This window comes from Dicentrarchus labrax, unplaced genomic scaffold (genome assembly GCF_905237075.1).
Source record: "Dicentrarchus labrax unplaced genomic scaffold, dlabrax2021, whole genome shotgun sequence".
Taxonomy (NCBI): Eukaryota; Metazoa; Chordata; class Actinopteri; family Moronidae; genus Dicentrarchus; species Dicentrarchus labrax.
In genome coordinates this window covers 12,319,357-12,344,566 of record NW_026136716.1, presented here as the reverse complement: position 1 = coordinate 12,344,566, position 25,210 = coordinate 12,319,357, and the positions used below count along the sequence as shown (strand labels likewise).

At 42.0% G+C, this 25,210-nt stretch overlaps 1 protein-coding gene across 3 annotated transcripts; it reads right to left on the bottom strand.

Annotated features, from left to right (window-relative positions):
• Window positions 1-268: 268 nt before the first annotated feature.
• On the bottom strand, window positions 269-25,210 carry LOC127378890 (sodium- and chloride-dependent GABA transporter 2-like). 3 transcript variants are annotated; one of them, XM_051428237.1, is made up of 15 exons: window positions 25,161-25,210; window positions 13,824-14,071; window positions 13,232-13,366; window positions 9,909-10,049; window positions 9,705-9,795; window positions 9,498-9,630; window positions 8,327-8,461; window positions 7,337-7,440; window positions 6,750-6,874; window positions 5,977-6,089; window positions 5,727-5,864; window positions 5,535-5,637; window positions 3,668-3,768; window positions 2,440-2,610; window positions 269-2,268 (listed from the first exon to the last, which is right to left on the bottom strand). In XM_051428237.1, exons 2-15 carry the CDS (start codon window positions 14,038-14,040, stop codon window positions 2,113-2,115), a joined length of 1,863 nt encoding a protein of 620 aa, XP_051284197.1. In that variant the 5' UTR covers window positions 14,041-14,071; window positions 25,161-25,210; the 3' UTR covers window positions 269-2,112. The 3 variants fall into 3 exon arrangements, with proteins under 3 accessions (XP_051284197.1, XP_051284196.1, XP_051284195.1); XM_051428236.1 differs by lacking the exon at window positions 25,161-25,210 and adding an exon at window positions 18,162-18,247; XM_051428235.1 differs by lacking the exon at window positions 25,161-25,210 and adding an exon at window positions 14,230-14,296.

Here is a 25,210-nt window from a genome sequence, read left to right as displayed (position 1 = left end):
GTGTGTGTGTGTGTGTGTCTGTGTGTGTGTGTGTGCTCCCACTACTCTCTCTCCTCCATCTCTTCTGCCTTTCCTCTCGTTCTCTCTTCCTAGAAGCCAGGTGTGTTCTTAGCATCTGTTACCATGGCGCCGAGGGAGAGCGCAACATCTCCCGTGTGACAGCTAGCCTCAACCACAGGTATACTCTGTTCTGCGGAACAAAAACACACACCTGCACACACACACCTTCTCACTCAACTTCTTTTTGAGAAAAACAACAACACAAATAAACAATGTATATATATATATATTTAAAAATTAGAAAAGAAAAGAATGATACACACACAAAAGCCAATTCTAAAATAAAAAGGCACATCTATACAGCTGTAAACAGATTATAACACACTTGGATCAACTGGAAGTGAATGAAAGCCCGTTATAAAGACACCAGATGGGTTTAAATTAATCTCAGAGGAGCGTTTGAAAGATTTTCAATCAAAAACTCCATCCGGGTTTGGATGACGGTGCAAGGAAAAACAGCAGTTTGAAGTTTGCATTATTAAACACATCACACTCACTCAAGAAATATTCCTTATCCCCCTGGTTCTGGAGTTTTCCCAGCGAAGAGTACATTGTGTCCTAGACTTAAAGTACAGTAGGTTAACGGTGATTGCACAACGTGAACCACACTGAGACTGCGAAGACCTCATGATGAAAAAAGCAAAGTCAGATATTCAAAACACCTTTTTCTCCTATATGAAAAGGAACATTATGAATTTAAATTTTACTGCTAGAGAAAAAGACTAATCTCTAGCTGCCTTTTATTTTGATAAAACAGCAGTGGTCATTTTGACTAGCTTCCTGCATCAGGAGGTCATTGAAGGAAAAAGACAAACGAGATATTTCTATAAAACTGACATGACTCTTCACATTCATGAACTGCATTTTCCTCTGAACAATATAAACATCCCTACAGTGCATAGAGGTAATTTATTCATTTGCTAAGATCTACTGCATGTCACCATTCGCATACTACAGTTAAGAGACGCTGTAATGTCCTCTACAAAGAGAATCACACTGGAGTGGCACCAGTTATTTTGCAGTTATTTTCTTATTTAAAAACGTTCATTTTGTCGACACAGCAGCGACATTGTGATATTGTATTCATACATGCTAATTCGGGTACCATGATTGCATGATTCCCAGCTTGACAGTTACTTTTGGTACAGTGCAAAGACATGCTTGTAATGCCTCTTTTATTTTGCAGCATCTTCACCTTGCGCAGCAACTAAACAAAGAGTCTAAATAACTTTCCTGCCCGCTTTCTGAAAAAAATAAACGTGTAGAATGCATGAAAACAGTTACTGCACATATCAAGCATTAAAGTTGTAAAGTTAAGCTCTTGATATATTGGCAGTAAAAAGTATTTGGCTAACGCAACCTTTGCATTAGAACCCCTTGGTCTGGGTGTTAAGGCATGTTATGAACCATTCGAGCTCCATGATATGGCAATAACCGAGAGCGCAGCACATACAAAAGACAAATCGTATAAAACACATCCGATTCATAGTCATTTCAGATGATAACAGAAATCAGCCGGAAGCTGCAGAAGTAGCAATCTCTCATAGAGAGTTAAGTGGTGGACTAAGTTACTCCTAAGTGCTGGCCCAAAAAAAAAACAAAAAAAATCAACCGAGAACATCATTGTTATCAGAACGGCTGTAAGGGCCGTTATTAAATTGTCCAAAATACAGTGATTCCACTAGTGAATAACAGAAAGGTTTAGGATAAAAGCAGATGATGACAGGAGTGTGCATTGTTTTACAATAACTAACTCTGGCAGCCGGTAACAGGAGGTGGGGCAGGGCTTAAAGGTAAAGTGAGCTGCGTCCCAATTCAGGGACCTGTATCACCTTTATGAATTGATGAGGACTGTCTAAACAATAGACCACTGGAGGATCTTTTGAGTTAAAACAGGCCTCTGTGGTCTGTTACGACATATCTGTGTCTAGAAATGTGGAGTAACGAGGATCCAGCCCCTTATTTGGGATCCAGCAGCGTTAACTCTACCCTCGACCCTCCCCTTCACCACGCCTGATTGGCTGACCAGCATTATATCGTCGCTGACCATTATTAGGCCGTGTGATCCTGGATGACGTTTGTGATCGGCTCCTTTGGCTTCTCAGTCAGGGGCAGTGCAGGGCTGTAGGTGAGCGCCGAGTTGTTGGTGGGGAAGTGGCGGAGGGCCAGTGACGATTTTTTGGCAGGGCTGCACAGAAGCTGGATGCGCTGGGGGGGGGGCAAAAAGTCACAGTTAATTGATTGTTTCAACATCATTACATCCTTGTCACTCTGAACATTTATTCTACCTTCAGTTTTAAAATCATGTTTCTTTATCTGACAAAAAAGAATGGATTTTTTAACCTGTCTGGGTTAATAATATATTATCAGCAGCACAACCTGTGGCAGAGTTCCCGGGGTGGTGACCAGGGCGTAGATGGCCCAGATGGGAAGCAGGGAGACGGAGGAGAGTGTAAGGAGCCAGCCCAGCGTGGTGGCCCAGGCTGGAGCCACCAGGCCTTTCCCCAGGCTCAGTGGAGTCCAGTGCACCAGGGAAAACATAAAGGTAGCCTGCAGGAGACAGACAGGAGGGGGACCGGGTCAGTTCTGTCTTTGCAAATAGGAATCAGTTTGACACAACATGGGCTCAGGTTTTACGCCAGAGAGGTGAAACAATTCAGTATTTCACAATTAAACATGCTTACTCGCTTTCTTCGAGTTATACGAGAAGATCGATATCACTTGGACGGACGCCTGTGTGGTAAATATGAAGCTGAGATAGCAGCCAGTTAGCTTAGCTTAGCACAAAGACTGGAAAAAAGGGGCAAAGATCTAGCCTGGCTCTGTCCTAAGGTAACAAAATCCACCTAGCAGCACCTCTAAAGCTTGCCAATTAACACGTTACACCTTGTTTGTGTAAGTGTAAAAACCTGGTTGCTTGGCAACTGGTCTCGCCCAAGAAATAGTCTGGCACACTTCAGTTTTGGAGGCTAGCCGCAGCCAGGCTAGTTGTTTTTCAGGGTAATAAATCTTCTCACGTAACTCTCTCAAGAAAATAAATAACCGTAGTTCCCAGAATGTTGAACTATTTCTTTAAAGAGACACTTAAACTCTCCTGGACTATTCAAACTTCATAAAGAACACATAAAATAGAAGAGAAGATATGACTGAAACATAAGAATTACATATAACACAACATATTCAATGTATTAGATTCCATGTATGTAATATTACATATAACAACATATATAGATAATAAATAGATAATAAAATAACTTCTGAATAACATTCATATTGTGATGCACTGAAAGGCAGTGAAAATCTATTAGATATCTAAAGATATTATCATTATACTTTTACATTACAACAGAACGCAGGATACATTCTGGTGGGGGGGGGGTGTCAGTACTCTGGATTTGCCTTCCAGATACAGAAGTGCAAACAGTTATGGATTGAGTATGACATAAATATTCAGACACATGGAAAGGCCGCATAGGAGGTTGACCGATTGTCAGGCACGAGTAGGAAGTGGTATGATACCCCAAACATGCGTTTATGAGTATACTATTTCACAGCAAGCAGACACTAAACAGTGTGAAAGCAGGTCAGCTGGGAGGGGGTCACTCACAGTGCATACAGCCGGGGTCAAGTATTTCCAACACAGCTTGAAGACGGGCAGGGGGCTGTAGCCGGTCATATCCCTGATGTTGGCACTGAAGCGCTCGGCTCCTGTGGGCAACAACAACTTCACCATGACTGCTTGTGGTTTGCTTCAACATCACGGTTTAGAACTTGTTGTTTTTGGTGGCGGTGGCTAACTTTGGTTTCTTTTACCAGTATCCACCACCATAGAGGAAGGTAGTAGAAAGAAAGGTCTTCAGAAAGAAAACATGACTTTAATCTGACATTGGTTTGTACTATGTAGCAGCAGGAGGAGCAATGGCAGCAGTAGAGACAAGTAGTAGTGGTTGTAATTGTAACAAGTACAAGCACTGACAGGAGACGATAGTACAGTCCCTCCAGGAAGTTACAAATTCAACCAATCCCCATGAATTCTGCACGAGAATTTACTAAGATAAACTGACTTATATAAAAATCAGTTATATTCCACTTTTCATCGATATGTACTGTATGTACAGTATGTGGACATACGAGTAACAACCCGTCCTGTATGTATTATCTGTGAGTAGGTTTCAACATCTTAATGACTCACTCCTAAAAGTAAAGTAGGTGTCCCTTTTCTAAGACAGCAGTACCTGTGGAGGGAAATTCCTTCAGCCCTACATAACCAGCAGCAGAGGAGTGTCAGCGTATGTTAGAGTCCTTAAAAAACTGTAAAATCCCACAGTCATAAAGAAGGGGGGAAAGGTGCACTGGAGTCCTGACCGCTGTGTTACCTAGTCCACTTTAACCTCCTCTCCTCAACTCTGCTGCCCCACTCACCTACTGCTGGGAGAGCCATAAAAACAGGCTTCCTTCTCATTCATATTTACACACACGCACAGTAACACACACACACACACACACACACACACACACACACACACACACACACACACACACACACACACACACACACACACACACACACACACACACACACACACACACACACACACACGCTGTGCTAATCTACTCGACTTATTGGTTATCACCTGCGATGGCACTACCATTTTTACATTTCTGGTCTTAATTCTTCACCAGATACAAAGTTAACTGTCTAAATGCTCGAGCACTCAGTGTATTGTCCTGAGGAGCGTACATGGCACATTCCACCCATCTCACACTTTAAACAAACAACGGTTTTGTAAATGCTCTAGAGCCCCAGGTCTGGCTGGGATAGGGGCTCCCTGGGGCCACCAGACTGAGACTAAGAGGCGACGGGGGTCCAGGGGCTGATTTAGGGTCTGGAGGAGACAGACAGGGGCCTGGCTAGGAGCCAGTCTCCTTACAACAGTGGGTAGCAGCAGCCATGTTAATATACTGTCTACTGACTCCAACTGGAATTCAGAAGGAGGGGAGGAAGCGGACCAGTTGAGTGTGTTTATCAGATTTTAGGAACTACTTTCATTAGTGGAGTGATACAAAGTGTTTTACTCTTTCCACTGCTGTTTCATTTATTTTTCTATAAATGAAAGGAGAAGAGAGGAGGAAAAGAAATGGGAAAGGAAAAGAGATGAGAGGGGAGGAGAGAAGGAAAGCAAATGTAATGTTAGAAGAGAGGAAATGAGAGGAAAGAGGATGAGATGTTAGAGAGAGGAGAGAAGAAAAAGAGACGGGGCGGGGGGGAATGAAATGAAACAAAAGGAGAGGACAGAGAATATATGAAAGGAGGAAAGGAAAAGGAGAGGAGAGAAGGAAATTAAATGAAATTAAAGGAGAGGGCAGGGCAAAAGGAAATGAAAGGTAAGGTAAGAAGAGGAGAGATGGCGGGGAAGCAAAAGAAAGATAAATGAGAAAAGGAAAGGCAGGCAGGGGAGAGTTGGGATTTGTACCGTAGACCCAGCCGATGGCCAGAGACTGGAAGATGGAGAGGAGCAGCAGGCTGGCTCCGCTGCAGGAGAAGTGGTCGTAGATCTGGAACACATACAGACCACCCTGCGAACGAGAGAAAACTCCATCACCCTTCAACATAAAAAGCAAACAGGGTAAAGATCACGGCCTTGTACACACGCCCATCCACTTACCGGTGTGACCATGACGAGTCCGACCAGGAAGCAGACGACGCAGACGAACAGCAGCAGCAGCTCTCTGCGGTGGCCCCGTCGGATCAGATGAGGGTAAAGGTCACTCACCGACGTCATCAGGGCCTCCAGACTCACAAACTGAGTGACAGAGGGGAGACAGGGTCGAGCGCGTACGCCGTCAGTTTTACTAGTGATACTCCATCAATGCCATCAATAGTAATCCATCATCGGCGTGTGCGGCGTTCTCTACCTGCGTGTCCAGCCCCAGCATGATGATCATGAGGAAGAAGCAGACGGCCCAGAGTTGGGGAAACGGCATCATGGCTACAGCTCTCGGGTAGGCAATGAAGGCGAGGCCAGGCCCTGAGAGGACAAACCACCACAGGAGAAATATGAGGAACAAAGTAAATACAGGTCATTCAAACATAAAGTCTCTCTGCATTATATAAGAATTTAAAAAACACAACAATGAAGCTCGTGTTGGTCTTAAAATTTGTTGAATCAAAAACATGGAGAATCATCAGATTTATCTGTTAAGTGCCTGGTCACATCACAAAGTGGCACAGCGAAATTCATTTGCCTGCCCTCATCAATTACGTGGTGCTAAGCTTTTGGGGGGGGAAGGGGTGATTACTGTTGGTTGTGTCTAGTTGTATTAATAACAAAATGAACATTCAGTAGAAAACTTTACTTGAGTTGCTTTTCCTTCGGCAGGACAGAATTATATAAAACTGGACAAAGCTAATATGTTAGCTTCTCCCATTTTGGATTTGTTCTGATCCCTCGATGCATCAAAACCGTTTGCAATTAGCCAATAGCATAAATTGTGTGTCAAAGTTCACAGAAGTTGACCTAATAAAATGACTTACTAAAATTATTACTACTACTCTAGAACGGGGAGGAGAGCATTAGTTTAGCTGAGTCCTGTGTTTGTAAGTAGCCGTTCAAACAAATCATTTGCATTTAGACATTCGGTAGGCGCTCAGATCTCTGATTGTCTGGTGCGAATATCTGGAGACTAACCTGACTGGGCCACGGTGGCTATGTCCACGCCCTGCTCCTCCGCCATGAAGCCCAGCACAGAGAAGATGGCGAAACCTGCCAGGAAACTGGTGCTGCTGTTCAGGAGGCACAGGAGGAAAGAGTCCCTGGAAAGACACACACACACAACACAATTAATTTAGCATTACAGCGAGACCCAACTTGAAGGAATACATGCAGAATTAGGAGAAACAATTCAAACAATGCGACACAAAAGCCAAAACTAATGAAAGTGGCTTTAGTAAAACTGGCAACGTAACAGAATTCAGTGAGGTCTTGATCTTGGTCTTTGGCCCTGTATTGCAGAGTTCTGGCCAGTTACTGTAAATACAGTCGCCAGGAGTTGGCTGTTTCTGTGTGTGTGGGAGTCCTGGAGTGTGGGAAACATGGCAGCGAGGGCTTTTCTTTAAGGTGTGGCTGTATCAGTGTGTTTTCTCTGTCCATTCCAGCCATTCCTTCTGGAAGCCATCTTACATTTCGGTGACTACGGTTTGTCTGAGGAGTGTAAGGAGGCCCTGTGTGGCCAGAAAGCTGCTGTTTGTATGTTTTGTGTGTTTTGTGTGTCTCACTTATAGCAGTCATTGTTGTATTTGTTGTAACTGCCAAGCGCTGTGAGACTTCCCAAACAGATTCCATATGAGAAAAATATCTGGGTACCTGCATCCATCCATACCTAGAGAGAGAGAGAGAGAGAGGAGAGAGAGAGAGAGAGAGGGAGAGAGAGAGGCAGGGAGAGGGGAGAAAATGAAAATGACATGTTATACAGATGTGATATTCTGTCTTTACCTGATACACACACTCAATCCAGTATAATACAGCCATGGGTTAAAAGATATTTTTGTTCTTTTGTCCTTGTAGCATTGGTTGTATATAATTGCTCCAAATCTAGTACATTTTTATTTTCCTTTACAACTTATCTGACACTTAGTTAAAAGTTAAAAAAAAACTAAAAAAGTTAAAAATAAACTAAAAAAATCCCTTGCAGGCCAAAAGATACAACCAATGTGTGTTTGGTGGTGACATATTAACTGTTCTGTTCCTGTGTGCACATGATATATTAAACATGTCCTTAAACTGCAAAAAAAAAAAAGTGTGCAGACTTATGTAAAGCTTGTGTATAAAGATTCTATTGTTTCTCAGTGTCTAAGCTGCACTGACCTAACAATATGACTTTATGTGTGTATGTTTGGTAGGCACCTGTTTGGTATTTTTTTTTTTTCCTTTTCATTTTTAATTTTAAAGTTAACGATTGGCCATCCTAATGAGACAATGTTGTGTCTTTCATGAACTCCAGTTACTTAAAATAGGACACAAGCTGGTTTTTTTTTGACAAATAATTGCTGAGACCAAACACTTCATTTTAGGAGGATAAACTCTTGCAGCTGCAGATGTAAAACAAAAATATGAAGGAAAAAAAAGTCTACTGGACTGCACATCTCACCTGATGGGGCCCCATACCTGTAGGAGCTGCTGTACCAGGGACTTTTGTAATGTAGTATATCCTACACACATCTCTAGTGTGCGTGTGTGTGCGTGTGTGTCTGTTTGTCTGTTTGCACCTGTGGGTCTGCCAGGCGGGTGTGGTTGGGTTTGAGGTAGTAGATGATGCCCTGGGTCGCTCCAGGCAGGGTGGCACCGCGCACCAGCAGCACAAACAGCATGACATATGGGAAGGTGGCTGTCAGGTACACCACCTAGAATGTACACAGCGCGCGGGGATGTGGTCAGGACGGCATGGAGAGCGAGAAAACAGGAGGGACACGTCTGTCTGTGATGTCCTCAGACAGAGCTGAAATACTGAAAGAGGGAACCCTGGAAAATTGGAGTCTTAAAACCTGTTGACGGATGGTGGCCGTGACACAACAAACAAGACCTCCAAAATGACTGCAGTGCCCAGTCCCTTATTTCATTTGCTAGCCATATAAAAGATTTATGTTCTGTTTCTAACTTTGAGGGTTTTGTTGTCTCTAAAAAAGACTGCTACTGATGTGGCCTGGTTTGTAGAAAATTAAATGATTTCTTGGTATCTAATAGTAAAGCCTCCAAAACGGAATGATTCAGTCAGACGAAGGAAGGAACATGCAGCCCTGTATGCACTCTCTCTTTAATTAATTAAACATACATTCAAAAATAGAAACTGAAAAAAAAAAATTTCCACAGACTTTTCAGGAAGCCATTAACCTTTTTTTTTGAGGAACTCTAGCAACTTTACATTGCATTTCGACCAGAAGAAGAGGAGTTTACATTTAGTTCCGGGACCATGCTTTAAGTAAAGTTCTTGTGTTCCTAAAAAAAATTCCTGGAAAACTTCCTGCTGTGGAAAAATGTGCATTGGGGTCACAAATCAGCATCTGCTCTTCTCAAAAAGCCCTTGAGCAAGACACTGAAATACTACCGGCTTCATTGACAATGCTATTTATCTGACCTTGTGCTCTCTGCTCTGAGAGGAGCCAGGCAAACAAAACGAAGCCTAGAGCCCCCAGTTCTGTCAAACAAGCACCATATTGAATTTGCCGAATTATTAGCAGTTCAGTCCAGCCTTACTACAATAAATAACTTCCAGCAGTCACTTTCAACTGCACCTGCTTCTCACCAACGTTCTTGCTGCCACTACTTGATGTCTGTGAATTGCTCATGTAAGAAACAAATCTATTACCTAGACACTAGACACTCTAGAGCTTCTAATGTCCTCACACATGGACTGCAATGATGTTGGTGTGTTCTGCTCACCTTTCCCGTGGACTTGACTCCCTTCCAGACACAGAAGTAACAGACCAGCCAGACGATGGCCAGACACAGAGCCAGCTTCCAGCTGATGGGGCCCAGCTCGTCTAAACTGCTGGAGAGACGGAGCACCTCTCGCCTAGAACACACACACAGTTGTTAATGTGTGATCAATACAAAACACTCATGGGGGACCAAGAAAGCTACACTCACTCCCAAAACTCCATTACAGGGGAAGTGGCATTCTCAGGCAGGCTGCTCCCATTGGCTGACTGGTTGTGGTGGTCAAACAGGACACACGCCGCTGCAGCAGAACACACACACACACACAAAATAGACCCTAGTTACCCCTTAAAGTTTTACACAGCGGCCTCACAATGCAATGACAGAAGCTTCTAATTTCCTGTCCTTACTGACCAGTGTTCCATGTGTTGTTACAGTGCGACCAGGGCAGCTCTGCCTGGAAGCTGTAGGACAGGTAGAAGAGGGCCCAGGCCAGGATGACGATGTAGTACACGCAGCCGTGCAGGATCATCACCTGACTGGCATAGCCGAGACCTGCAGGGACAGGAGAAGGTGCGGACGGACTGACATTCAGGGTGTGGTGATTTACACAAGCAGGCTATCATTGGCTGATGTGCAGCAGGATTACAGTGTCTCAGTAACACAAACAAATGAGCTTCAAAGCATTCATGCACACACATTCTGTTATCACATCCAAGTCACTTGAGTTTCAGATGAAAGCATCCATTTATTGTGACACTCGACTCGCAGCCCACATCGAGTTTATCTTCATTAAGAATGAATAAGGGTCTTATGAGGCCTTGAGTGGGTTGGAGAGTGTAGGCTGCAGACAAATAGCTGTTTGTGGTGTCCTCTAATGAAATTCAGTCCTTTCTGATGATGGCATATTAAATGTGCAAACCAGTGAGGAATTCCTTACAGAAGCATTTCTTTGTTAGGGTGAGTTTGACTGTATACAAGCACATGTGCCCTAGGAAATGCTGCGTATTCTCTGCCACAGCACAGTTAGACCCCGTGCTCAACACATGGCCTTCACACGGCAAGCTGTCAGCAAAATACTGGTGACCCTGTGAGGAGCATGAGGAAATGTGTGTGTGCATCTGCAGGCCATATGGACCAAGGGGCAGAACAGCACATGCTGGCACACTCATAAATATTTGTCATTGAGCAGAGTAAAAAAAAGAAAAGAAAAAAGAAAAGCAATATGGCGCAGCGCTCACACACATTCTGTTTACAGTGCGTCTCCCAGGTGGTCCAGATAGCATGCTACTGGCCTTAACTACACCTGCACATGAGAATGTAAAGACCTGCTTTACAAAAGTGAGCTTAAGTGGAACATTTTGTCTCTATAACCTCTTTGAGCCTCCTGAGTAGCTCAACCTTGGCCGAGAGGCAAAAAGGAGTTCTGTGTACGCGGCCTGAGAACAAAAAGCTACCCTGCTGAAGTGTCATTGAGTGAAACTGAAACTGCTCCAGGGACGTTCTTGAAGAAGATCCATGTCTTAAAATTTTGATCCAAGAAAAAAACTTCACTGCAAGGTCCCTTTAGTAGCTGCTTTGGATAAAGATGCACCAATCCACTTTAATCTGATTCCGATCTGCATTTGATTGGTACTGTAGTGTGACAACTTCCACCGCTCAGAATGTTTGCTGTATACAAGTTGCTGTCTTACCTTTCTGTGTTTCAAGACTAAAATATCTCCAAACTAAGAACATGTTGAGGCTGCCAACTGTTACTAGCTCACTCAGTTGCTGACTGTCTCATTTTTCATTATGGAATGTTTATGGTCCAGTGCAAGCTACGCCTGTACGTCTAACTCTTCTGGAAGAGGTAGATATATGGCCACTACTGGATATCTTTTTGGAATTGTTTACTAAATACTACTGCTACTATTTCTAATCAATTATTAATTTGCACTACATAATTTTGTCACCCGATATCAATGTTGGATCAGATCGGTCCGACCTCTAGAAGGACCAGAAAATGTATTCTTTGTTTACTGCAGAAAGGAGGGACTGGAAGACAGAAAAATATCGCTTACAGCACCTTTAAGGCAAAGTAGCATTCCAGTATAGTAAAAACTGTCCACAGTGCACATGGAGAGGGAGGAAGAAGAGGGTTAATAGGGGTCCAACACCGCGTACAGCCATGTCTGACCCCTTGAAGGCAAAAATAGAATTTCCTTTTTAAAATAATATCAATAATTAGCTTTGGCAACGTGCTGTGTGGAACTAAGTTACTCTTAAACATCAACCAATCACAGCTCAGTCAGTCGTTTCTGTGTGTGTTGCTCAATGACAGGGTAGCATGGATGTTGACTGCTGCGGTTTAAATTCGTATCATTTATCCACCAATTAATCATTGTACTGCTCCTGGACCAAAGGTGGACCAAAGTCCTCCTTTACTGTATGACATCCAGAGGAAGACTGCAAACAGCTTGAGTCTGTTCTCCAGGTCTAGGCCTTTGATACTTCAATGCATCCCTGCCATACAAATGTTTAATTGTCTAGAACAGCTTCCATTCCTGAAGGCTTGGGATCATCCAGGATCATGTGTACAACTTCAGTAACTCCACACAGTGTTTTATTTCTCTTCTGTTTCGCTGATGTTGTGTTTTGAGTTAATGCTTAACTGTAATCTTTTGTTGGGATAAAGAGATACCACGCAAAACAAGACAGTCAACCTCAAGTGTGTGTTTTTATTGGCAGACGGGGAGTGTGTTGCCTTCTGCACCCTTGAACTGTGTTGATACATGAGCTGAGATTCAATATGAAGAGCAGACACACGCTGCTGCCAGGGCATGCCAAATCTTCTGATTTCAGTCAGATTGTTATTATGTGTTTTGTATTGACGTGGGGATAGGAATGCTTTGAATGTAGAAGAACGTGAAAAGACAGTGAGAATAAGAACATGAAGGAGGGAAAAGAAAACAGTGGTTGCGGACTGGTTTCAATGTATATTTCAGTTTTTCCTTATCGATGTGTTTGAACTTATTCTTACTAATTCAGCTGCTTTGCAAATATATGTGCCAGCATGCATATCATTCAAGTTCTTATCCTGTGTCCCTATGTTAATCATCCTGGTATCTCGTTATATGTCAACTACCTGTCGGTTTTTAACATATCTATATATGAAAATACACTAAACACTAAAATATTATATATATATATTTTATATTTTATATATATTTTAGTTTCTGTCAACTTGTTAAAGTTACAATGTTACGCAAAGTAAAATGACCACTTTTTTCTAAGGAGTCTGGTGGTGAGCGATTGCGATATTATGGCTGTTTCTGGTTAAACAAAAGTTCTATCTCTGTAAGGATCCTTTCCACAATGTTTTCAGGCACTTGGAATAACAATTTGAGCCTGTCAGTGGCAAAAAGCAAGCACTTTTGGAGGCTGTACTTTTTGGGCAAATTTGTCCCAAACCATTAGCTATGGTTACATGGCAGCCTGCTTCTCTATTTTCTCATCCAACTTTGTGAATTGAGGGTTTATTTGGACAAAACCAGCGTTGGTGATTTTGTTGGAAAGACTGTGGAAAGGCTAACAAAGACGGTTTTGTTGAGTTATATTTTGTGTCTGTCCAGTTTGAAGTGTGTTTTACGATTATCTGCTAGGTAAAATTATTAGGTTTTGTCAATGGAGTCTGGTTGGTCGTAGCAGAACAGCACAAACTGCAGTCTACTGATAACATAATTAGATAAGATTACCTCCAAATAACGGGCAGATAGTCCTCCAGGCGCTGACCCCTCCCAGGCTTGTGTACTGTCCCAGTGAGGTCTCCAGGAGGAACAGGGGGATGCCGCACAGCACCAGGAACAACAGGTAAGGTACAAAGAACACACCTGGACAAACACATAAGGTGCTATTATTAATAATACTACTATAAGGACCTTCACTGATTACAATCAGCCCAATATCTTACCCTAAATTAACTTTTTCCACAGTTGTAACTGTATTCTAAACCCTACAACCAAGTAATAATGCATAATTAACCCTTACATTGTTATAAAACTTTAATCATTTTGATATTAACCCTAAATTAAATTCCTGGTCACCAATATGACCTGGAAAAATAGTAGTGCTTTGTATTATATAATAGATATATTTTGGAATCTTTCTTCATCTGTCCATCTTTAAGCTGTAACAAATACGTTGCAAATTTCAGCACTACTTTCAGAGAATCATTAAAAGATGGCAAGAGAGGAAAAGAGGAAACCAGAGAGAGACAAAGACAAACGATAATTTCAGCTGAAACTTTGTCTCTTGCCCTCCCCTCCTTTGCTATCCACCACGCTTTACCTCCTCCGTTCTTGTAGCAGAGGTACGGGAACCTCCAGACGTTGCCCAGGCCGATGATCTGCCCCGCCACGGCCAGGAGGAACTCAGCCTTGCTAGCCCACTGACCCCTGGCATGCAGGCCGTCGCCTTTGGTGACCTCTATCCCGTTGTGGAGGCTCCCTTGGTGGAACTTATCCAGCAGCGCGTCTCCTTGCTCTGGAGGCATTTTATCGGCCATTATCGGTTCCGGCAAAGACACACACACCCCCCTGAGGAAAGAAAAACAAGAAATGAAAAGAGAAGTTGGAAGGAGAGAAACCAAAGAGGATGCATGTTCTGTGTCAAAGAGGGTAACTACACAATGCAAACAAAAATAATGCCGGACAGTAAACGTATTCTAGAGAGAAGAAAGAACAGGTTCACTCACATCTTCGCAGTCGGGCTTGAATAGTGACAGTTGACTGCCTCACTTATCTTTTGTGTGTGTCTCAAGGATGGACTTGTGTGGGTGTGTGTGCTTTATCTGTACTGCACAGCACACTCAAGGACTACATTTGTCAGTTCATGCATGAACATGTGGATCTTTCTGGGGACTATTTTTCTCACAAGATCACTCAAATGACCTCACTTTTGCTATTTAGGACTTTACTTGTGTACAACATACTTTTATTATGGAGGAGACATTACAAGTAACTGAAATATTGAGTTGACACTGCATAACACATCTACATCCACATTGTTTTTGTATTGTATTTTTTTTATGGTGTATTTTGAACAGAACACTCGTTTATGTAGTCTTTTATCCGGTCTTTCAGATCCATATATTTGAATTATGAAAGGTTGGGGGGGGGTTGCATTTGCTGCGACCTCCGTTGCCACTCTTCCTTTTCTTTCACATTGTCCCCCTCTTGTGCCATGTGACCACATAACGTAACGCGCGCCAGCGAGCCTTTCATAAGCCACCTTTCACTATCACTGGCACACCGGAGGGGGGGAAAATAACGGAAATGATACTGTAGCAACCTGTACTGTCAGTGGTAGCAACACACGGGCTGCTGTGAAGGCTCAGTTATCACCGTATTGAAGGCAACACGTCTTCATACAACAGTTTTTTAACAGTTTCACGAGAACAGGCGGTATTGAGCAGCACAGGTGGCGCAATTAAAGTCTCACACGATGCTCTGTAAATGATGCTTTAAATAAAAACGGTGAAAATGTGCATTATTCCTCGCCAGGTGTGTCGTGTAAGAGGATAAATCGCAGACATTTCGACATAACGTTGCCTACCTCCACGTTGCCTGCCGGTCTCCACACCGCGACCACCCCCGTGTCCGGCTGGTGAAATGGTTTGTTCCGGCCACTGTACAGCTGCCGGCCGGTGCAGCGCGCGCCTCACACACACACACACACACACACACACACACACACACACACACACACACACACACACAGGGACTATGTTTGGACTGAGAGTGGCGCGTGAATATATACCAACAACGAAGGGGTTACACAACTACTGTTTAAATGGCTATTTAATTTGAGCACTTAGCTCTGATATTGACATTATATATTATTAATGTTATTAATGAGTAGTTATATTCCAAATGCAGGTCTTTATTGGCAACACCTTTACCTTAAAGTAGCGGTGCGATTGCACTTACGTTATTTTAAGATTTCATAATGCTGTAATGCTAAATTATGACGTCATCAGCGAAAGGTCCTCCCCTTCCTCTCTTACTTAATGTATTATGAAGAGAAGCATGAAAACATTGCCCTCTGTGTATATTTATATACGGTTCCTTACACCCCTTCAAATCAAGAAGTGATTGATTCCCCCTGTGAGGCTTTGGCGATCCCTCATGGGGGTCCTGACCCCCGGGTTGGAAGTGTCAAGCAAGTTGCAAGAAATGTTTTCTTGGGCAGGCCAAGTCGAGTCGCAGGTTAAATCAAGTCAAGTTGAGTCCTTAGTTCCACATTAAAATCCTTAAAAAGGCATCTGCTCCTTCTACTGAGAATTACAATTACTGGCCCGGCTGTAGGCCTCCTCCAACCAGTCATGTTGCAGTTTATATCTATGTCTGTCCAGACTCATATAATATGTGTGACAACCCAAAAACATAATGGAGGCGCTGAGTTGAGGAGTGACTTGAACACTGGTCACACCACAACTCATCTGCATGGTTTAACCAGATTCAAAATCACTATTTGTTTTCATCCACATACATTAGATTGCTGAAACATGAGAGAACCACCAGCCTCCGAGCTCCCAATTGTGGACTCTGTCCTGTAAATGGTCTCGGCGTCTTAACCATTTAGGCCACCTCAAGCAGCTCTCAGCACATTTAATGGGCTGTGTCATTGCCTGTGCTCATTCAGCTGAGCATTTATAGCCACAGTAAAAAGTCCAGGCTCCAGCTAACACTCTGCTCCAAGGACTTCATTCAGAAAATTGCATTCCACTGTATAGACATATTAGGTTAACTTACTAGGTGTATAAATCACAAGCAAACGTGGAGACTGACACATGCATACCTGTGTCTCAGCTAGAAGGATTATGCTATAAATGAATCATACTGCCTCAAACTTTCTAAAAGCCCTCAACCTTCCAAAACCAAACCAATCTGCCACTCGAAACACTCATCCAAGTAGTTGAACAGTTCAGCCTTTTTCTGTTGTCTTGGCAGGTCCAATGTGATGTGCTCACAGACTTTATGAGAAGTTGGTTTAACTGCTAAAGGACTCCCTATCGTTGGAGTCAGTTCGATACAGCATGTTCAGTACATCTGAATGTCGTGTCTCCTGGTTACTCTACATTTGAGTAGAGGGAGTACTGCTGCCAATTGTACAGAACGGACAAATTAAACAAAACAAAGGAGAATGATTCAACACTTTTGTGTTCATGCGGTTCATTCAAGGATAGCGCGGACTGTGGCCCTTTATGGTTATGTTGATAAAGGCATGAACCTTTACATAGATTAGATAACGTTCAAGTGCTCAATGTGAATTGCAGTACAGTAGCAAAGCCAATAATGGCACAAAAGCGTCTATACATACACACTCCCACACTGCAACCACACACAGACACACATATATATGCACATACCTAACAAAACACAACCTATTACCTACATCCCCGGGTGCATATCCCAGTCTCCACAGCTAGTGAAATGCAAACGTCTGGTGGTGATAACAGTCGATTCCAGCTGCTAACTACAGCACAAAAGCAGTTCATTTCAACAAAGCTTTGGAACTCATCTGCCATACTGTATTATTTATATTGTTAAATGCCTTCTTAATGAAGTGAATCATTTTTGTGTTAAAAAATTAAGATGTGTTCTTCAGCCTTAAACTATTTAAAATTCTAATGATATAATCAAATATTCAGAAATATAAAAAATTACTGTAAATTCTTTCAAAAGTAATAAAATCATAAAATACACAATGATACCTGAGTACAATGCTGACATTCATCAAGCTAAAGATATACTGACTCGTTCAAATTACACTATTTCCATGGGTCGGTCCTTATATGAATTTATGTCAGAAATTACTTTAGCCTCCCTCATTAGTAGAGACTCCCCCCACCCCCCAGAAAAAAAATCTAAAAGTCAAGGGGTCAAGAGTCAGGAAGTGGTAAAAAGTCTTGCAATCATATACAATGCACAAATTCCTCAACCGCACGTGTGCACTCCACTGCATATCCTCTCTTCAAATGCAGACTCTGCTCTGCTTCCCAGGGGCCAAATAAAACCCCAGCGTTAAGGGTCCTTCTATACAGTCGCCATTGTTCTGCCCTGACAAACCTGTAGCCCCTGTAAACGTGGTGCCACGGGGTGTAACTCAGACCAGCCGTGGCAATTTCTGCATGCTTTATGGCAGCTTTTATTGGTGTCTGGCATCCAGGACAAGGGCAGTGGGTCACTGATATACAGCGGTATGCATTGTGAAACTCCTCCAGCCTCCGTCTATCCTGTTGTATAACTGCAAGGTTTTCAAAACTTTTAATAGGAAGTGACACTGTGGGGGAAAGAAAAAATCTGCTTTGGTTATGATATCTGCTGAGTTCTTCCAATGAGCACAAGCTGAGCTACAGTACAGCACACAGTAAAATACTTATCTACATATTACACACATGCAGCACAGACAAGGGCTCAATATACACAAAAACATTGTAGTTTTATGACACTGTAAATTTAGCCAACAATATCTGAGCCAAAAACAAGTTCAGGTGTTAAATATCAAAACTTAAAACTGAAATTTAAAGTGATCTGAACTGTGTTGGTAAGCAAGACCATGCCTTGTGTGTAATTGTGTCATGATAAAGAAATTGTTAGTATCGAAATCCTTAAATTACATTACCTCCTTACGCCGGTGTGAAACTAATGTCTGCAAGTTTTGGGATTGGTTACAGAGATCATCCGACAAGCAGAAGGTCTCAGGTTGACTATGGCGTCCAACGCTCAAGTCTCTAAACGTAGGGTCAGCACAACAGATACCTGACACCTGCCGGCTCATTCATTGTAACCCAACCTGGTTGCTAGCCACATGTCTACGGCTGTACATACACACTCCTGCTTACTGGCCACAAACATTCCCGCTTAGTGCGACAAGAGCTGCCTTAATCACTTCTGTTCTTTGAATAGGTCGCCTCACAAAAGCTATTGTGTAGCACAAAGGATGGTAAGATAAAGACAGCACAACAGGTTTGCTACCAGTGACTGGTATTTTGTACTACGACATTGTTGAGATAACATGAAGATGTAAGGGGGTTTGGTAGGTTTGACTTAAGGAAACTATAACAGAGAAGATACTAGCTATCTATCTGTATCTATCTGCACACGGTACCCTTTAAACGCAGGACTTTGAACCAAGAGACCGGTGTTTTTGTCCCGTGTGAAATCGAGTCATTTAAAGGTCCAGTGTTTAAAATTTTGAAGTGGCAAAAATTGCCTTTTACATCTACAGACGTCACGTGTCGCCTTTCACTGGAGCCATGTTGAACAGCCATGTTTCTACGATAGCCCAGAAGAAACAAACCAAACGCTGGCTCTAGTTAGTGGTGTTTTTGTTTTTTGTGTGTTTCACAGCCACTGTAGTCCCTCCTACGCGCTTGGAAGGCGAGGGTGAAACGAGGGAGTTGCAATCTCACTCTCAGGAAGAAGATAAATAAGTGGAATTCCTTTTACACAACATCAGCATCACTTGCTCTTTCTGTGGTACCAACTGGATAGTTGAAGCCAAGTCAGTTCTTTTTGAATTAACAAAATGAATAAAATGGGTTAGGGTAACATAAAGTTTGACAGCTTAACAAAGGATTTAATGATTTAAACCAAGTGAAATAAATGGGTTACTTGGCAGATTTTCTTTTTCCCCTTTGAGGGAGGTCGGAGGTTAGGGTCAGTACAGTGTAGCAACCCCGCAGCTCAAAAGCAACTCAACGGCGTGGATGTTTGACAACACAAGGCCATCCATTTGATTATAGTCGGCCAACTATCAGACCAGAAAGGTGAATACAATTAAATATTTGGAGGATGATTCTAATTTTTTGAGCAGAAAGACCAGACCCATTAATCTGCTGCCTTCAACCTTCAGGTCAAACACACTCAAAGTGGTCTTCTTGCCTCGTTTGAACCATTTAAAAGTGGAGGTCCTGATGTGGTCAACATCAGACCTCTAACTCCCCATCTCCTAAATAGGTAAACATTCCTGTGGCTTAACCCCTTCCCTCTTCAACCTGTGTGAAAAATATACCCTGTAAAAGAGGAGTCACTTAAATGTAACCTCTGGCCTTATGTCCACACTGTACAGGGCTCTCCTGAGGCTTGTGGTAGGCCAGATATTTGATGCTGATAATCTTTCCTTGAGGTTTTATGGGAATGTTTTGAGGGGCAATCCCCTACATGAGTCTTTTAACTATAGTGAGTTGTCCCGTGATGTGTATGTGCTGCTTTCAGAGTTTTATGGGGCGTCACTGGAAATTTAAGGTACTTTATCCTGATCCCAGTCTATGCTCATTTGTTGTTAGTTTTTTTGTCTTAATTCATATTTTCTTTTGCTTCTTTCCCCATTGATTTCCAATTAGAATATACTAACTGTGAGATGAAACTGCTCATCATTTAGGGTGGAAAGTTTGCTCAGCAGAGTTCGTCAGTCTGCACCAGTGGTGAAATGCTTCAACAAATAGGTCAACGTGTCTATGAACATTTCTTTGTGTTAGTGTAACCTAAGCCGTCTTTACATTTCTTACAGTCAACCATGTGAGCGTTGATGAATGGAACAACGACCATTTTACATTCTCTCACGTATTTATAAAGGCATCTGCTCTCCATGCTGCTCAGAAGGACCAATAAGTGACTGCAGCACTGTGCCTGTGCAAATGTACGGTAACAATTAGCAAAATAGTGCAAATCAGAAAAATCACCAGTCGCCTAACGCTCAGTTAGCTCCGTTTAGTCTGGAAGCAGTGGGAGAAAGAAGTCCGCTTACCAATACTAAAGCTAACTTAATTTATTAAACTGTACAAAAATTTAGATTTTTTTTAAACCTTTGGACAGAGCCAGGCTAGCTGTTTTCCCCAAGTTCGCCGAGCTTTAAGGCCAGTTTGTCATAGTGGTATCCAGTTCTCCTTTACACTGTCTGCTGGCTCCAGCTGTACAGTTAGCCTACAGACATGAAAATGCTATACATTTCCTCATCTAACTCTTGGCAACAAAGCAAATCATTTTCCAAATGCCTAGCTATTCCTTTAATATTTTAGCTAACACATTGTCAAAAACAAAGAAAATACACCAAGAATGCGATTTATAATCCCGCTCCTGTCTACATAGCAAATGCAGCACTTTAAATCCCCTTGATGGATCCAGATTTTTGTGGTTTCATTAGTGTCATAATCAAGAAACCAACTGCCTTTAAGCACAGTATATAAAGCTGCTTATGTCATCATTTGACCACCATAATTCTGCTTGAATTGATGCGTAGTTGGATCTAAGGACCTGACTTCCTAGAATGGCCAATTAATCGGTCATATTGAAATGAAACTTGAATTGTTTCTAGACAACAATGCGCAAAATTAATGCAGTAATAGTTACACATATTATTTGGTTAAGTGGTACAAAATAGATAAAAACATACAAAAAGAAGGATGTAAAAGATATTTTGAGAATGTGAGTCTCGAGGAACACTCCTGTCCTTATGCTGAACTTACCTCTGTTTGTGTGGATTCTCACTAAGCCTTCAATGTAGCCCCTTAATGAGATTAATCAAGACTGTTCGTCCGGATCATTTTACAGAAAAGTGAGTACGACCTTGCCTCTCCCTCGCCCATCCAGTCTTTGCCTGCAATGAACTGCTTTCAGTTAAATCTAGTGAAGCTAGATTCCTGTTGCTCACTGAGCCTGAAGTCACAATATGGGGATTTTGTGGGGTTGTTGGACTAGTCTCATTTCACACAACCCTTAAGCAACACGAACAGTGGTCAATTTGTGTAAACCATACAATGTTAACAATGTTTAACATCTTGGTTTGCCAGTGTGAACGCCTGGAAGGTAATTTTAACACTGCTGTAACAATGATAGCCAATATTGTACATTATAGTTTACAGTATATTACACAGGATAGCAGTATAATATTTGATAGAGTTGAACTTGTTTCAAGCGGTGCTGTGTACACTCTTGGATACACTGATGTAGTGAAAGAGGGATAAAAGTGAGTGTGGAAGTCAAGCCTCCAGCCAGCAAGTCAGCTGTACAGTGATAATGTGGTTGAGGCTCCCAGACATTCACACTCTGGGCTGAGGTTGTCCCAGGGTGGAATGCAGCGCTGGATTATCTCAAAACATCAAATAATAAGCCCCCCTTCCGCTACAACTGACAGAAAATAGAAAGACTCCTGTTTTTCATCCCCGTGGAGAATTAAAGTCATGAAGAAAACTCTGCGGGAGTCTAACTAAGTCCACAGAAATAATAATTTGATTAATTTTCAGTGATTAGTACCCCACATGTCTCCATTGTTGTGCACATGACAACGTTGTGGGGTACCTGCGAGGTAATTATATCATCACAGGCCATCGCTTCCATTATAACCTGATTATTCAATTATCGGGTTCTTTGCTGACTCGGCAGCTCTTTCTGGCGAGGGTTTGCATTCCATAGAGAGCCTTTACATACGCCTGGACGCAGAGAGACTTATTAGAGGTTAAGCACCTCAATCAAGGGGCTCTGAGGGCCACACTGGTCCACTGGGAATTTGTGGAGGGGCCTCTTGATTGTCTGACCAGCGAGGTTACAGAAAAACATGGCAGAGAAAGGAAGTGAGTTGCATGAAAAGTGGTCAGATAGGAAAATAATTACCATGCTCTGTTGGTATCTTAAAGAATTTTGATGCATTTTCAGAGAGAAACCGAGCAACAGCTGAAGAGAGGGATTGGTTATCACCACTGTAACTACCAAAGAAGACACCAAGGTCATGTCCTCTGTACACTTATTGGCGTCAAAATTCCTAAATTTGACTGTTTTAGGCCAAAAACATACATAAAATGAAGAAATGTTGCATTTGTCCAGCAGGGTTATATTCCTGGCATTGTGGGGAAGGCTTTAAAACAACATTCAGATTATCAAGTAGGGAGAGTAGGGAGTGATTTACAATCTAATTTTGCTGTATGAATCAGGTACCAATAAAATACTTCTACAATAAATGATTGACAAGACCCTCATCATTCTAAAATTTGTTTTGTTTAGTTTTTTTGTTTCCCTGTACTGTACCCGATATATAGTATTTACAAAACTACTAGTATATCCGATTTCCTCTAAAGGCCCATTGTAACTTCACTATTCCCTTTAGTCTTGTTTTCTTCCACGTCTCAGTACGTCTCAGAAAATGGAAAGAATTTTGTTGGCACCTGGTTCAAATGACAAAATTACACTGATATGTAAATCTGTAAATAAAGTCTTGCTGAAATGTTTACAGACTGTTTTTGGTTTTGGCTGCTCAAGAAAATGTCTTGGGTGTGGTTGGACTGACTGACTCTGGACTCCTGATTTCTAACATTCTGGCTACGTCCCCGACTAAGCTGCAGCTGATTGTTGGCAATGGTGATTTGATCATCTGTTATTCTGCCCAGATACTGCAAAAACACAAGCAAAAATATGACTGTTATGGAGATAATCCATCTGATTTTTGCTGAGATATGAATGAGTGTCGGCCAGGATACTGATTCACAAGCACACTGACGAAAGCTAGCAAGTAGATAGCATCTTTGACACACATGTTTCCAATGAAGTGATCACATACTATTTCCATAATGGGAGGATGACACAGACCAATAAATGATCTAATATAGAACTCTTCACCCAGCCGCCTGCTGTTATATTGGCTACATTGTGCACAGCTACGGTTCATGAACACACCAAAGCATCAAGGCCTTCCTTATCCCATTGACATACAGTGGGTCTATGAGGATCTTGGCGACTGCTCAATGCTGTTGGGGGGGAAGGAAACTGGGCCCATATTACTGGTTTTGGTTATTCTGTTAAATTCTCCTGCCAACCACCCATCAAAAAGGGCAGACTGCTCAACATAGGCCACTCAGCGATGACAGAAATCTGCATTTGCCAAATCCAAGTAGCTGCCTCAGCACTGCGGTCGGATCACACGAAAGGGTTGGAAACATCCGTGGTCAACTTTGGCAAGCGTTACGAAGTCCATGCAGCCAAATAGGGACCACAAAAAAAACACGTACTGTAACACAAATGACATCACACTATAGTAGTACAGAGAGGTGAAGTATAGGTGAAGAAATTCCTTATATATGTATTTATATATACTGTAGGTAGAGTAGTAAAAGTGGCTTGTAGCTACTACTAGCAAATGCAACAGAAAAACGCAGCAACAGAAAAATGCTGCAATCACAGAAACGAAGCAGAAGCAAAAACTTACAAACCCACAAAACAAATGCCAAAGAAAAATGCTGCAAATACCAAAAACACACAAAACCACAAAACAACTGCAAGAGAAACACTGCAAATTCACGCCACAAAACCAATGTAGCTAGAAAGAATTTCCCCAATGTCTTCTAGTCAAGTAACCATTTAATGGCCAAAAATGACATACAGACCATCAAAGTGTGGCAGGAAACATTCAAATTTTTCTCTACGATCAGAGTTGGATTCACTTCATAGCCAAAGCCTTTGTCACGTCTGTGGGGATAAGCTGCTGTATGCTTATCCCATAAACCGCCAGCCAAAATGAGCAACCTTCAGGTAGAATTTTAAATGATTTACAGAACTGTACGACATTATAAGCTGATGATTGACAGAAATCATAACATTATTAAATCACTGCTGAACTACGAATGAACTCTGTACAGTATCTGACTGCTTTCAACCTGCATTATTCTTCTTCTTAAAATATTTTACATTGACTCTATAGTCAGTAAAACAGGTTTGTTTTGTTCTTATTTCAGGTATTACAAACCCTCTGCAGAGCTAGTTTCCAGAACATATTTCATGCAAAAACAAGAGATTAACATAATAATGCTGTAAAATCACAACTGACTTTGATCTGTTTTCAGTTGTAGTCTATAGGAAACAACAATGAGGGACTCTGGTGTAAAAGTTTTTTGGATTTATTGACACAATTCTCTACAAAGCCACCGTCTTAGAGGCTTTTTCGCATTTTTTAAGTGGTCAGTATACTTCAAATGGACTGCATGTGTCATATCATTGAACTCATAACTGTGCTACATGGGTGCCTAACACTACTGCATTTATTAACCCACTGTGTGTAACTGTATCACATTCATGTTGTTGACCTCACATTTTGCTGTGTCATGCCGGTGTGTGGTTGTGGTTCACGGACCACACGGAAGTCATACCCTCATAACAACAGGGCAGTGAGACACAGGACAGTGCAGTGGCTGGAGGTGCTGGGAAACAAGCCTGCTTAAGCTGTAGTCAAGCTTATAAAAGATTATTAATTGAAGGGTCACATGTATTTGATTTATGTGTTAACTCACTATAGGCTTGATGAAAGCACAAGACATTCCATAAACACCTCAGGATCCAAAAGTTGGTTTTAAAGTACTGTAACAAACCAGCTTTAGCATCAGTTTTCTACGTTTGGATTAGGAATCTTCACATCTTGTATCTGGACTGTTAATCATGCTTAAAATTATTACATTATATTCCATCATAGTAAATTACTTGACAAACAGAGGTATACAAACATAAAACTTGGCACTGTGTAAACACAATATTTCACTTACTTGTTGTGAAATTCAATACATTTCCGTCACAATTTTATACTTAATACAGACACACTTACACAGATGCTTGCATGCACATATAAATATATTGCACCTACCTGTGGAAACTCACTGTCCTGTGTGTAGTCCTCTCACGTGTTGGCTCTTA